General features: G+C 44.7%; 1 protein-coding gene across 4 annotated transcripts in view; it reads left to right on the forward strand.

The window, feature by feature from the left end:
• The first annotated feature begins 473 nt into the window (after nt 1–473).
• The window catches only part of runx3 (RUNX family transcription factor 3), a 48,905-nt gene continuing 34,448 nt past the window's right edge, over nt 474–14,930 (forward strand). For 2 of the 4 annotated variants that reach the window (XM_062397382.1, XM_062397383.1), the window contains exons 1-2: nt 474–650; nt 949–1,060. In XM_062397382.1, coding sequence (XP_062253366.1) covers nt 1,003–1,060 — 58 coding nt within the window. In that variant the 5' untranslated portion in view covers nt 474–650; nt 949–1,002. Of the gene's footprint in view, nt 651–861; nt 1,061–14,930 lie in introns of those variants that run through there. The other 2 variants (XM_062397380.1, XM_062397381.1) reach the window with 2 other exon arrangements.

Genomic DNA, 14,930 nt, shown 5'->3' on the forward strand with positions numbered 1-14,930 from the left:
TCGCCCTTTTTCTCTCCTCGTGTGTTTGTTCAGGGGCTTGATACATTAGAGCCTCTGCACTTCTTCTGCAGCGGTTTCAACGCTTTCTCTCTCTCACTAAACAGGGAGCCGCAGTGGCGAAGGGCCGCTGCCTGGTTTGAACTCAAAAGAAATAGAATGTTTCCAAAACTTGGACGACTAATGAAAAGTGAGAGTGAAGACGACGAGTCAGAGAGAAGGAGAAGCATGGAAAGTAAAAAAAAAAAAAAAATTACAGAAACCAGAGAAGAAGCAAAGACGATAGGAGAAGAGAGGAAGGGAGGGTGAGAGGGTGGGAGGGAGGGAGAGAGGCCCGGTGACCTCACGTGACATGTGACGTGGGCTCCACCACTCACGGAGGGGAGTGTGTGTATGTCTCTGTGTGGAGGATGGCGAGGAGGATGCAGAAAGACTGTGGCTTTTAGCCTTTTTTACTAGCGCTGGCGTTCCAGTCAGGCCGCCACCATCGTAGGAGAGGAAAGAGAGAGACAGACCACGATATCAGGCTAGCTGGCTAACCTCAGACCCTCAGCCCCACGGCGTGACACAGGACCACAAACCCAGCCCTCCGCGCCGGCCCACTCCCACCACCCAGGCTTCGTTGGTTGGGCCCCCTCTCATCTCCAGCCCTGGTGAGTCCACCTCCACACCTGGAGCCACAAACTCTCCTGTTGCTTCATTTGTGAAATTATTCATTTCTGCCTTTTCTTCTCTTTCTCCCTCTGACCCTTTTCCTCTCCACTTCTCCCTCAAACATCTCCCGCTGCTGCTCTCTCTGCAGGCTTGTGGCTTGGGATTCCTGCGGTGGTCACAAACCCGAGATTCTTGGTTGCAAACGGGCTCCGAGCTCCAGGAGTTTTGTCTTCTCGTGCTCTCTTCCTTTTGCTCCCACTCCCTCGTTCTCAATCCTCCTTTCTTTGCCCCTGCAAGGCCAGCGGTGATCGACTGAAACGTAGGCTCCGCTCCCTTCCTGGCGTGACTGTCATGGCATCCAACAGCATCTTTGACTCCTTCTCCAACTACAGCAGCAATCTGCTCAGAGGTGAGTGCAGATCCTCCCCCCTCTCTCTCTCCCCCCTTATCCACCTCCCTCCCACCACCAGCATCCCTCTTTCTGTCCAATTGACATAACAGAGTGACAATGTGTTTTTTTAAACAAAAAAAATGTGTTCAAGTGTGATCACCGGGTGCTTCTTGATGTGTGTGAATGCATTTATCTCTCTGTCAACACACACACAAACACACACACACACACACACACACACACACACTCACACACTCTCTGAAGGAGGTTTACAAAGGAGGATCTGATTTGCACAGCAGCCCTCATCCAGTTGACTGATATGGCCCTTAAAGGCCTCTGCCTCTCGACTCCTGTTGTTTTCTGTAGGCTTGATGGAGCGGCGCCATAATGGGATTCTCACCACAGACATTCATTATCAAGTGAAACTCTGCGCTCTCTCTGTGAGAATACGAGCTCAGGGCTCCACGTGATCGGGCCCTTTACTGGAAGACGGCAATACAATAAAAGAGCAAAGCAAAAAAAAAAAAAAAAAAAAAAAGGAAAAAGAAAACATATTAGTCCGTCTTTCACTCTGCTTTACTTCCAGGAGGTACTTTTGGTCTGTGTGGTGAGGTGAGTGCACTATACTTGGAGACGCTAAACGTTAGCCTCAACGAGGAAGCCATTTGTTGCCATGGTGATTCCAATCAGATGGCTTTTACTCGCAAACAGCTCTTGAGAGCACGGGAGGTCGAGGAAGGTGGCAAAGTTTCACCTGATTGGAAATTGAATGTTTATGTTTATCCCTGTGAAGTGATGAGGAAGACAACACAGAGATGAAGGAGTCAGTGTTGACACAGGATTTGTTAAATCGGACAGCCGGGGGGGAAATCAGCTGTTCCCACTGTTCCTCGCACAACTAACCGCTGAGACAGCCACCATAAGGCAGAAAGAGAAGAAAAAAAGGAAAACTAAATCTGCTTCCCAATTAAGGCCTCGTTGCCGTGTTAATTAGAGACAGCCACAGGAGAAGCACTACCAGCTCCTAATTGTTTGCAGAGGATATCTTAAAATCTCTGGAGCCTCTTTCTCTCTCACACACACACACACACACACACACACACACACACACACACACACACACACACACAGACACACACACACACACACACAGACACACACACACACACACACACACGCACAGTAAAACACGAACACGCACACACACACAGTCGCACACAAACATGCTCAGTACATCTGCGTCTCACATGAGAACAGTCCTCTGATATCCCCTGTGGAACCGCAGTGACAGCGGATGATGTTCCAGTGTTCTCACAGCTTCTACAGACACCCAGGCATTTATATTTTCCTTCTGACAAGACTGAGCCCCCCCGCCCCCTCGCCCCTTCTTTCTTCTTCTCCACAACCACTGGATCTACATCCCTTTATCTCCTCGATGTTTACAGATCAGAGTGTCAGCGACCTCAGGTTTCATGCATGCCATCCATTATGCTTTTGAGACTCTAACCTCTAACGTTATGTGATTTCTGGGGTGCCTGATCTTGACTCTGAGCCCAGCAGTGAGGCACTATGTGAGACAGTAGGTCAAAAGGGGAGCATAAAAAAAGGAGACAAGCATTTAAAGCAGTAGTCGTCCATTGGAAATCATTAGTGAAAATGTAATATCCTTTTACAATTCATTCTGTCAGGAGACTGAAAGTTAACTTTGAGAGAACAAAGGCCAACAAGTCATTAAATCCGGTTCAATCCGAAAGCATTTTAAATTGGGACTACCTCATGTAAGCAAAATACCACGGCGGTTCGTTTAACAACTTACGTTACACAGGAAACGCTTTTTGGCCGAAGGTCTCTTTAGAAAAAAAACTCAAATCAAACTGAAATTAAGAGGAACGGCTAGAGAAAATCAAGGAGACTGTTAAATGTCTGGCTTCCCGATCACTGACTTAAATGCTGTGTGACATGCAGCTTATGGAAATAATGTTATCCTCTCCTCATAGGTCAGGAAATGCTGCTGCAACCTCAGTTGTCTGAGACGTGACACAAAGAAAGTACACTCATAACATTTTCTAAATTGAAAAAAAAAAAAAAGTTTTTAATCTTTAATATCTTTTCTTGTCCAAGCATTTGAGATGCAGGATAAAATGGGGCAAAAAACAGCACTATGTATTTTTAGCAAAAACTTGTATAGTTTATGTAGTGTGTAGGTGTTACTTTATAACTCGTATACATGTCTGCCTATCTCACTGTGCAGACTGAGAACACATGTAAGCATGTGATGTGCAACATCAGATGCACTTCGCGTGAGAAGCGAGAGGACGCCTCACCTCAGAAACCTCAGAAACACACACATACACACATACACACACACACACACATACACACACACACACACACACGTAAAACATATGACACATGCACAGCAAGTCACAAAGAGAGTAGACAGACAGAGCGAAGGTCTTCGTCATGGCGACTACCTCAGGACGAGAAAAAGCAGAGAGATGGAGACGGAGAGTTTTCCATCGATGAGGCGTTTATCTGATGCAGACTAGCAGTGCTGCTGCACCTCGCTGATAATAACCACAATGAGGCTACACCTGTTAACCCTCACACAGAAGCGCCACTATTTATTCAGAGAGCACCATTTGTGAAGCGCTTATAAAAAAAACTGAAAGGGTAGCAAGTTAAAAACAGTTTGAAGTTCACTGAGTTTTCCATTCCTGTAATATTGGCAGTGTTGGCGTCAGGTGGGGTACCTGCTTTATTGAGGCTGTTCGGTGGGTCATATCCTCGACTCTCCCTCCAGTGTGTTGCTGTTTTACATGGGGGTCAGTATTTTTTTTCAGAGTGCTACGCTCTTGGGAGCCAGCTCCCTTTGTGGCAGAGAGAAAGGCCCCACTTTATTAGGGTGGGAATGGTTTTATATGTTTGGCTTATTGCACTGCATGAATGGAAGTGAGGGCTTGTGTGTGAGTTAGCGCCATGCCTCTGCACCACAGTTGTAGCGAGGTTATTTTGGAGGATTTTGGGAGGTGGTCTGGTTTGTTCTACAAGTGTTGGGGAGGGGGAAAAAAGCCCAGAGAGACACATGCATGCTGTGAGGGGGAAAAAAGAGACTTTAAATGAATGCAGTGCTAAAATGAATCATTCACAGGGGATAAAACTCAAGATGAACCTCAAGCTCGATACCACTGACAAATAAAACAGGCACTATACGGTAGCTGAAAAAAGAAAAAGACTATAAATTTAATAGAACACATGGCTGGCCTCTGGTGAATTTATTAATAACAAAGTCATATGGCAAAGATTTTTTTCCTCCTCTCTTAAATTAACATGCTTGATTGGAGCTCATTCAAAATCCTGCTCAGTGTGAGGCCCCACAGTGACGCCAAAACATGAAGAAGTGGCTGAGCGGGCTGGAAATCTGTAACCAGATATCAAGAGTTCCAATATTCTAAAGTGAAAGCAAATAATAGAAAACGTATGACAGCCACGGAGCGGTGAAATCCTGTCTCCAATTTAGTTGAGTATAATATCTATTTATAAAACTCTGAGGGCATATTGGATAGAGGGAGAGCTCTGGAGTTGATTAGGGATGTAAACGTTTTTGGGAGGTACTTATTTACTTTTTGGTCCGTCTCGCCGTTTTCACCGTCTGTCAACACGACTTTATGGGGCACACTTTCAGGGGTTGCCAGCGAAACAGCTTCCAGGTAAAGCATGCAAAGGGGCATGCTGATTATGTGGTTGACTAATCCTAAACCTGCATTCGCCCATGCACACTTTTCGGGGTTCAAACCACCGTGCTCTGCACTGCGTTGGTCAAGGTTAAAGTCGCGCTAAGTGTAGTAGTAAATACAATTTTCTGGTGGTCGGCAAGCAACCACAATGGCCATATTCTTTTCAGCCGATCTGATAATATGGATTTATGCCGTAAAGTTTTCTCTGTCGAAGAGGGGGGAAAGGAAAACGTGTTCTGAAAGGCTGAGCAGCTTGTATCAACAAACGTTCCTGGAGGGTTTTTTGTGAAAGTAAACTGGAGATGCGTCGGCTCTGAAGCAGCAGCATCCAGTCTGGAGCATGTGAAGTGGGATCGGTGGCTGGGGGAGGGTCAAGCCAAGCGGGCAGGAGAGAATATACCCGTCTGGTAAGGTTCATCCTGAGTTAGACTTCATGTTAGACTCCGTGATATGATTGTGCACAACAGCTGTGAGAGCAGTGAGCTCATTGGATGCGTGCTGAACACATTCGCTGAGGTCATCCCCACGTGAACATTACTACAATACTATAGTCTTTCATGATTATAAACTGCTGGTGGTCAAAAAGTAATTGGGATGAGAAACACAAATGTCCAGATATGATGTGAAAGGAATTCATTATGTCTAGACCAGCTTCTCTAACCGGCACCATCTGACATGAAGAAGAAATCAAAAACAAGACGTTGGCAGTAAAAAAGGCAGACGGTGAAAATGTAATTGGATAATGAGGTGGAAATGATCACAATATAAAATTCTTTTTTTACTTTGAAATAAAGTAATGCTCATACCGGATGAGGCTCTATGACTCACTTCTGGACCGTTCATTTGCTTCACATACGAGCTGATAATTTTTCATATAAGGCCTTACTTTAAAATGATTAAATCCACATCACTGTTATTAGCCTCTACATGATCTCATGCATCCTGCATGACGGACCATTAAATGAAGGAAAAGCCTGCCTCGCAATTTTCTGTTTCTTAATTTTGTTTTAAGCCTACGCCCTAAACCACAGTCCGGCCCCACAGCTTATTACATGGTGAGGCTGGGATGCTAGAAAGAAAAACACACACAAGTATTATTGGGAGCTAATCTATGTATTATTACGCTACATTGATGCAGCAAAAACACTAAAAATTGGAGTTTGCTTGCAGTTTAAGCCGTAAATGGGATTTGCAGAAATAAAAGTTTGACTTCATCTCGGTTGCTTTCAGTGAGTGTGACCTGACATTGACTCAGATGAAGACGACTTGTTGTTGAGACCCCTCCCTGTATCGTTAAACTGATGTCCTTAACAACATCCTTTCTGTCGTAGCAAGAGAGGGGAGGTAAAAAGCACAACAACAAAAAAAGAACGCCTGTGACTAAGCACATCGTCCATCGCTCTGCCTTGCACTTTTGTTTTTAACATTACAGTTGCATTTCTAAACCACAAATTACTTTAATGGGCGGGCATGGGTCTGGCCGTGCAGCACATAAAACTGACTCAAACTTATGGAGATCCCACATGTCCAGAAACATATCAGCAGGCAAAATCTCTTCTTCTTCATACTTTTCTCTCTTTTTAAACACATGAGATGGAACGCATGAGGAATGGTGGGTTTTATATTATCATGTGTGAAAGTTTAGCGAAGATCTAAGGCCCAGAGGAACTCGTTCTGTCACCATCAAAGCCCTAGAAGGAATGTTTTTCACAGACAGAAAAAAGAATCCGTCCTCCAGACTGAATCTTCACTTCATTATGAGCAACTTTAATCACGCTCAAAACATCCTTATAGTCTGCCCCCTTTTCCCATAAGCAATAAAGAAAAAAACGTAATTACGGTGGAGGAAAAAATGCAGATAATGATAGGATGAGAGAGGCTTTAGGCTATGAAATGTTTTTTTATTCTCTATTTTCCTCTATTTTCCCAGATTTGTTTCCCTTCTCAACTTGTTTACATACAGTTAATTGTTGTTGCTACAATAAAACATGTTTTCGGGTTGCTTCTTTCCTCCCCTCAAACACAACTTTAACCACAGGGAATTGATTTTTGTGGAGGCAGCGTTTTAAAAAAAAGAAATTTTTAGTTTTCTCTTTAGACTATTCATGGGGGGGCACCAATAACTGGCTGTAATGGGCCAACTAATTGTGCTTTTCTGCTCAGCACTGCAGTGAGAGCTCCACGTCATCATCACTAATGTTTTGACTAAAAGAAAAGTGAATGAGGAGTTTTGTCATTGTCTGAGAAATGTGCTCTCTTGCAACAAGATAGAGCCTGTTTCAATGTTTGTGAATTTCTCAAGCGATAATGCAGAGAACTAAAGGAAAAAAATCGGACATTTGAAGATTGCTAATATCTATGAACTGGTTAAATTATGGGAATCAAAGAAGGCGACAGATTTTTATTGTTTTTATTCAACCAACAAACGAATGTCCTGGGGTGAAAACTTAACCTCCCTGGTAGGAGGTAATAAAACATATATTTCTATTAAATTAAATTGATCTATCAACCCTGTAGCGCACCAGGCTTTGCCCTGATGTAAACTTTAATGAGTTCTCTCCACAGCGGCTCACTTCTGTATTGGCTCAGTAGGAAACATAATGCCAGGGATTCCCCCTCAGCTGTGCAGCAGAAGTGTCCCTTCCACCTCTCCTCCGCAGTCTGTCTGCTGTGAGGTCACTCTGTCTGCCTCGAGTACCGTTCTCAGGGTTGCAGATGCTGCCGTCACGAGCGCAAACGCACGGCACAGCTTTATGGTATACACACACTCACTCATACACACACACACACACACACGAATCCGCCGTGTGAGTGTCTCCCCATGCTGAGTCAGAGAGGAGCAGTGCATGTCAACATGATGACCTTGACGTTTCTCCCCTCTAAATGCTGTCTGACCTCACCGTAATAGCCGGTCAGGACTAACATATGGTCTCCGGATGCCTAAGCCCAGCAGAATGATCCACACGGTGACTGAACAGCAGCGAACTTCCCTGAGAAAATATCAATGCCTGCTTTTTAGATCTGTATAAAGTACAACATTTGTATCTGGTGCTTGAAAAAATATTGAACCGACTTCTGTGTACTGTGGATACCCTCATATTGACTGAGCTGAGGTTCTGTCCAGTGAGATACTACGTTGTTGAATTCACTGTCTGACCAAGGAAGGCTCTTTGCGTGACAAGGGAGAGTTATCGCACTAAGAAGCTAAATGGGACCTTTAACTCATAATACATGTATTTGTAGGCAGGAGGGCAACAAGAACTAAAGAGGATCATTAAACATTCTGTCACGTTAAAGAAATCTAGTTCGACCTTAATTAACCTGGGAGTTCCCTCCAGTCACGTTTTACGAGGACAGCTAGCTGTGCCAACACTGCCAACCTGGCACAGATACACTTGTGTCCAAAGTGCCTTAGCAGGACCTTACCCCTTTAATCGGCGTGATGACATAAGAAGCAGACAGCAAGCCAGTCATTCAGTCCGAGCCCAGTTTGATTAACCTCATCGCCAGGCAGCCAGACTCCAGGCTTCTGATTGGGTTTACAAACACACCCTTGTCATCGTGGTGTCATTAGCTCGTTGTTAGCCGCAGCCGCCTTGACGTGGAGCAGCGACGTGCCGCGCCTAAACACAGCAATCTTGGGGATTAGTGTGCAGTTACAGCACAGCCCGGACGCCTCGGGCTTGTGTCGAGGAGGGAAAAGTCCTGCCTCACTATGCGAGCTCCACGTGGCCCCCGGGTGCTAACTGTATACATGGGCAACGCCACTGCTGATTAGCGCTGGAGATGATGAGAGGAAACATTCAGGCACTTTCGGACACGCGGGTGGTTTCCCGGACTCCAATTAAGCCAAGTCCTTGACTCAAGCACTGATTTTGAATGGAGGGACTCCATTGAAAATAAGTTTTAGCCTCCAATTAGGTTTGGTTAATCCAGAGCTGGGACCTGAGCCCAAAGACATCACAGAAACACAGTGACTCTGTGCTGCTGCGGAGAGGCTCGGTGACATTTGGAGATGATTAATTCTCTTTTGATTTCATTTGAAATCAATTGGAATGATTGCACTTATTGAGCAAAACATTTTGATGTATGAGAGATGACAATGTTATGTGTCTAAGTGGTCTCCAGAGCTCCTTGGCTCACGGGGCCGAGAGTCGCCACACCCATGATTCCTTTCAGTGAAAAGGCCCGAGGGCCGGCGGCGGACTTTCCAAGAGTTGTTTCACGTCTGTGGAGGAAAGTGGCACGGACGCTTGTCAGGAAACCAGCACCGGGTTCCTGCTCGAATCTGGTCGGATTTAGCGGTGAGTCAGATGGTGCTCGGGAGGCCGAACCCCTCTGAAGAGGGAAAGAAATGCAAATTATATTATTTGGGGGCTCTTTGAAGTCCATTTGCACTTGAACGAGTGTGACAGAACCTGGAATGACCCCTGTTGGAAGAGTCCCTTAATAGTTATGAAAGAAGTTGAAAGGGACAAGAAATTATGACAATAGTTTAAAAGTCGGAAAGTGTACGTGTGTGTGTGTGTGAGCATACGTGTGTGTTAATTTTAGGCCATGCTTGAATGTGCCGTAGCATCATGCAGACACAAACATATAGAAATTTGAACATGAATCCATAATGCAGCTGAGAACAATACATCTGGCCCGGTGCCCTCTTGGCAGCGTCCTCACTGACTTGTGTTTTGTTGGTTACGTTCATGTCATTCATTTCATACATACCTCACCGTGTTCTTTCGCAGTAACAGGAACCTCGTCTCAAAAAATAAAAACATGTGGCTTTTGTTGCAGGGAGGAATGAACAACAGCATTCCCTATGCAGCCACATCAAAGCTGCCGCACGCCATGGGGCTAAATGAGGGCAGACTGTCCTGCTCGGCCCTCCTGACACGACTGCCACTAATTAACCAGAGATAAAAAAAATAAAAAACTGACACTTCCTCTGCATCACTCATCCTCGCATCGTCACTGGGCTCTCCATGGTTTTGAGACGTGCGGGGGTTCTCTTCGGGGTCCCAGCGAGAGGGGACAGCCACACAACAAGCACAAAGGAGCATTGTCTGCTGGTGAAAATGTGGTTTACAGGCTCTGCTATAATGGCTTGGTGGTTGCTGGAAGCCATGCGCACTTCCTAATATTCGGCTCACATGCGATTTCATTTTGAGAAAAGACTGACTGTGGGGCTTTGCTTTTGTGGGAGAGGGACGCCTCACAACTTCTTTTCTAAAGCCGACGGGCTCCCTCACCCCCCCCCCCTCCCCGCTCCTCACCCACTCTTCCCCTCTCTGGTGGCGCTACTATATTTGTGTGGGATCTCTAGCGATGGCAGAGTACACACAGACTGCGTTGCCAGTCAAATGTGTTCGGGCTGTCAGACTGAACGGCTTCCAGCGCTGCGATCTGTCTCCCCTCCTCGTCAGTGGGAGCTGTTTGATCTGACAGAGAGACTCCATTAGAGACACAGGGAAGTTCAACTGCTGGGAGGTTGGATGGCTTCAGCAGTCAGAGTAGCAGCCCAGAGAGGAAAAGGTTTGGACACACACAGTCTGGTTGCAATCTTGGTGTCTGTGCTGTGTATCTATAAATGTCTCGGAGCATTACTTGTCCTTATTCTAGGTGCGTGTGGTTACACGTTGTCGAGTGTAACGTAAGACCGCCCCTGACTGACGCTGACATGCTTTTGGGGCTCTGTTGAGCACCGGGGTGATGACGCAGTGGGTAATGATATCATAAATGTGCGGCACTGCTGAGCTGCAGTGACAGAGAGAGTGGACCAGTGAGAGTGAGAGAGACCTGGTAAAACATGTGTTTCTTCATCGGTTGCCCTCGGTCGCACCGGTGGTGATGACCTCACAAACCCGCGCCACAGTCCAGCAGAGTTGAGTCAACACTGGGGTCAGAGGGATGAAATAATCGTCGTTGGTTTAATAAATATGCATCAATGGTTCAGCCACAGACTGTCACTACACTCCACCGACATCTCTTGTGCATTCGACCTCCACAGATCTCATTACACTGAGAGAATTTTTAGAGAACATTATTAGAGAATTAGACACGCTCAGGGTAATTTCTTCACCTGTTTGCAATATGTGATATCCGTTCAGAAGAAGCACGGAGAGTGAACTGATGTGGCTCCTGTGAGAGATTCGCCTCCTGATCTGTGTGTGGCAGCTGCGCTTTGGCAGGGCTCTGGCTCCGGGGCTGCGTGGCAGTTAAACTGTCACTGGCAGGAACTGTACATTTTTTTGCCCAGTGTGAATGCAGCGTGACAGCGGCACAGGTGTGTGAGTGAAAGTGTGCACTGCTTAGAGGTCGTAAGGTTTGTCACAATTCACAAGTTTCTCTTTGTCCCTGAGGAGCAGTCTTCAAAATCTGGAAAAGTCAGAGTGAGTCAGGAGGCCGTCTTTGTGTGTGTGTGTGTGTGTGTGTGTGTGTGTGTGTGTGTGTGTGTGTGTGTCTGTAGGGGGTGGGGGTGCTGTCACTTTGGCAATGCAACTGCACATATTGCAGCGATTACCACAGCGGAAAAATGTTTTTCTGCAACATGCAATTACTACAGATTACAGATTGCCGTCCTTGCATCAGAAGCACTCGCCAGAAAAAGAGAAACACTGTGCATTTGTGTGTACGTGGATCTGTGAGTGTGTGTGTGTGTGTGTGTGTCGTTACACACAAATAGACAGTCAGAGACAAAGAAAGATGAGAAATGATTATAGCTCACACTAAAAACCACAACTGAAAAAAATTGGGCAGTTGACGTATTTATGGGACTCATTTAGATTTAAAAGTTATACTGACTTTCAGGGGTAAATAAAGACCCTGGAAAAAAAATACAATCTTTCCTTCAGTGAAACGAAGAAAAGTGGAACAGGGCACATTCTGTGGCCCTTTGTCCATCATCGTCAACGTTATGAAAAACATACACTGACGTCCTCATGAGCCTGAACTCCACAAGTCATTTCAACTTCTGACTTGACGTTTGGTACCAGGTTACAAATCAGCCCGAGTATCAAGCAGCTTCCTTCAGGTCACACTAAACAATATGACCCGGACCGTGGTGCTCCGCAGCAAGGCAGGGCCCTATTTACAATCCCACCAGATCAAAACTCAACCCAAAGTGCTCCTATAATAGCACTGGGTTCCTTTTGGTGAGCTTACCATCCAACGCTACTTTTAGTGGGTTTCCAAAGAATAAACAGGCCCACGAACCACATCACAGGCTGCTGACTGTCATCGTTGGGTAAGTGTACCCGACGGATGATGTGAGGGCGGAGCAACCGTGACACTGGGGTTTACGGCGACTTCCCCCCCACCCTCCCTGCCTGCCTGCCTCGGGTGTGGTGTTTACCATTGGGCTGCCACCGGAGGGACAGGGAGGGGGCCCCGACCACATTCATGCCCCAATCACAGTGAAACCATCGCAGGGTCTCGACTGTGACTTTCCCGACCTTTGGGGTCATGGTTAACTAGACAGAAGTGAGTCAGGATTGTTCTAGGTAACAAAAACTCAGGTATGTTTGGTTGCATTGTGCTCACACAGCCAATCTGATGTGCTGCAACCCCCCCCCCCCCCTGCAGCAATGTTAAGATCCTTCTCTTGAGTAAAAGTACAAATGCCACTGTGTAAAAATACCCCATTAGAATAAAAAGCCCTGCTGTTCAAATTGTACACATAAGCACAAGGTTACTGTCAGCTAAATACATTTAAAGTAAATTTCTAAATGCACAACAGGCAAATGAACAGGATAAAAAAAATATGAAATGTTGTGTAACTAGACAAAAAGAGGAAGGTTAAAGATAACAGCAAAGTTACACAGCAATAATAATCCCCAGGCTACCTCAGGAGATATTTGGCGTCTTCCTTCTAATTTTTTATTTGTATATGGGTGTGCATCTTTGTGTTTAAAAATGTATAAGTTTGTAAGAAATCTCTATTCCTATAATATGTCTATATGGACTGTGCTAACAAAATACTTTCTCACAGCACCTTTAGGAAAAATATGTCTCTTTTGAAACATTAGAATAAAAAAGAAAGCATATGAATTTACTATTCAGCAACATATTGACACATTGTTTGCAAACATTTGCTAAAATTGTTGCAGGAAGCAGTGACATTTTTATGAATTTTGAAAAAAATGTGTAATATAGTCTTTTAGGGGAGAGATTGCTCGTGTCACTAACAAACACAAATCAACCACATGTTATCATTACATTGTCACTACCAATACATCGATGCCCAAGTTGTATCAGCTGTGGCTTTTTGATTTGGAACCAGTTCTAACTGTGTTACAGCGAGTTTAGTCAAGTGGTCCCCAACCTGGTGATCTGTCACCCTCCACAGGGTCACGAGATAAATCTGTGGATTATGAGATAAATAAAAGGCCTAAGAAGAAGGGAAAAGGAAAAGCTGCATTTTGCTTCTGTCTTCATTGTTTTCAACTATTCTGTAATGATCTGTGCTTAAAATATTGGCTCGTTTAAATTATTTTGACCTTGAGTGGTTATCGGCATAAAACCATCTGATAAATTATATTTTAGTTTTATCACATGTATTTTCTAAATGTAACAGCTGGAAAATAACTAGTTGTAATAGTTGTCAAACAAAACGTTGTAGAGAATACAATATTTGCTCAAAAGAGCCACAAAACTCGTTTCAAATTTCCAGTAGAGGAGCTTGCCTGTTTTTTTCGCTGTGTGTCATGTTAATCACAAACGCACCAACAACTGTCTCTGTCCGCTGTCTTGCCAAATTAGCGCATTCACCTGGGTGTCAGGATTCCATTGTTGCTGAGCGGAGCAAGAGCCGAGAAAAAACTTCTTCTACAGCAGATTAATTTATCACGGGAGAGATTGACGATATAATCCATTCTCTTTACAGACAAAAGCCAGATGTCAGTAGGTTTTTGGACAAGTGGAAAAGGGGCTTTAGTTTGTGTTTTTTAGGCGACCTCTTTATTAGAGGGCCGATGGGAGGGTACAAGAAGCATCAGAGGCGTGTTTTCAAAGTGGAGCCTGGCCTTACTCGCTTTTCCAGGATTACCAACCCTGGCTTTAAGTGTAAAGTATCATATAAAGGGAATACTCAAGCAAAGTGCTTTCAGTAGATTGGGAAACATAGTGGCACCATTACCAAACCCACTCCCATAATGTGTTCAGTATGAAATGAAGTGTCTGATAGACAAATACGTGCCTGAAAAATGAATGCAGCCTTTAAGAAGCCCATTTACATTCAGCAGACAGAAATAAAAACATAGAGTCGTCCCCCAGCAGCCATTATGCTGTTCAATTGATTCGTAGGGCTTTAATAAGCCCCTGGCTCCGCTCTGCACCTTTTATAAATGTAAGCAGAGTATTAAAGATGCATGAAATGAATGCTCTCATTGTCTCCTCAGCATGGTGACTGCTGCATTTCAACTCATAGTGCTCACATAGTAATTAGCTGTTGGGTTTGGAGGTGTCACCATCCTCCTAATCACTTTAGTACATACTCTAATTGCCTTCAAGGATCTGAGATTAGGACCTGACCACTGGATACATTAGCAAGCATTATAAAGGGCAAACTATAGAAGTACGGAAATTGAAATACAGTTTGGTAAGGATCAGAAGGAGCTAAAACAAAAAGCTTGATTGCACAAATGAATTCCAGAGATCATTAAAACTAACACAGACAGTCTTGGTGGACAGAAACATAACACAAGAATTGATGTGATCAAAACTGTTCAATGTGTTTCCTATTTTCTTGTCTGAACATCAAAATGGACAAAACTGACCACCGATTGTGATGTGCTGACACATTATGTAATCAAAATTTGAGAGGGAATCAGCCATCAGAGCAGCGAGAGCCCGAAACCCAAACAGTCTGTACCCACTCACTGTTGTTTAAAAAGTTTCTCCATATACTTGTGTATATAAACACTCGCTAGACGCTAGAATATGATTTGGCTTTGAGGGGACTGGCACAAATGGTTTTGGTGACTTACATCATGCTTGAAAGTCTAATCACAGACACTCTTGTCATATCAAGCAGAAAAAGTCCATTTCATAGGGAGCTATGGTTCAAAAAAGAGGGAGGGAACGGTAAACAAGCCTGGCGTTCCACAGCCACCGCAGAATTCATCATTCATACAAAAAAATACCCCAAGCCCCAAAGT

Source organism: Platichthys flesus, chromosome 10, assembly GCF_949316205.1.
Source record: "Platichthys flesus chromosome 10, fPlaFle2.1, whole genome shotgun sequence".
Lineage (NCBI taxonomy): Eukaryota > Metazoa > Chordata > Actinopteri > Pleuronectiformes > Pleuronectidae > Platichthys > Platichthys flesus.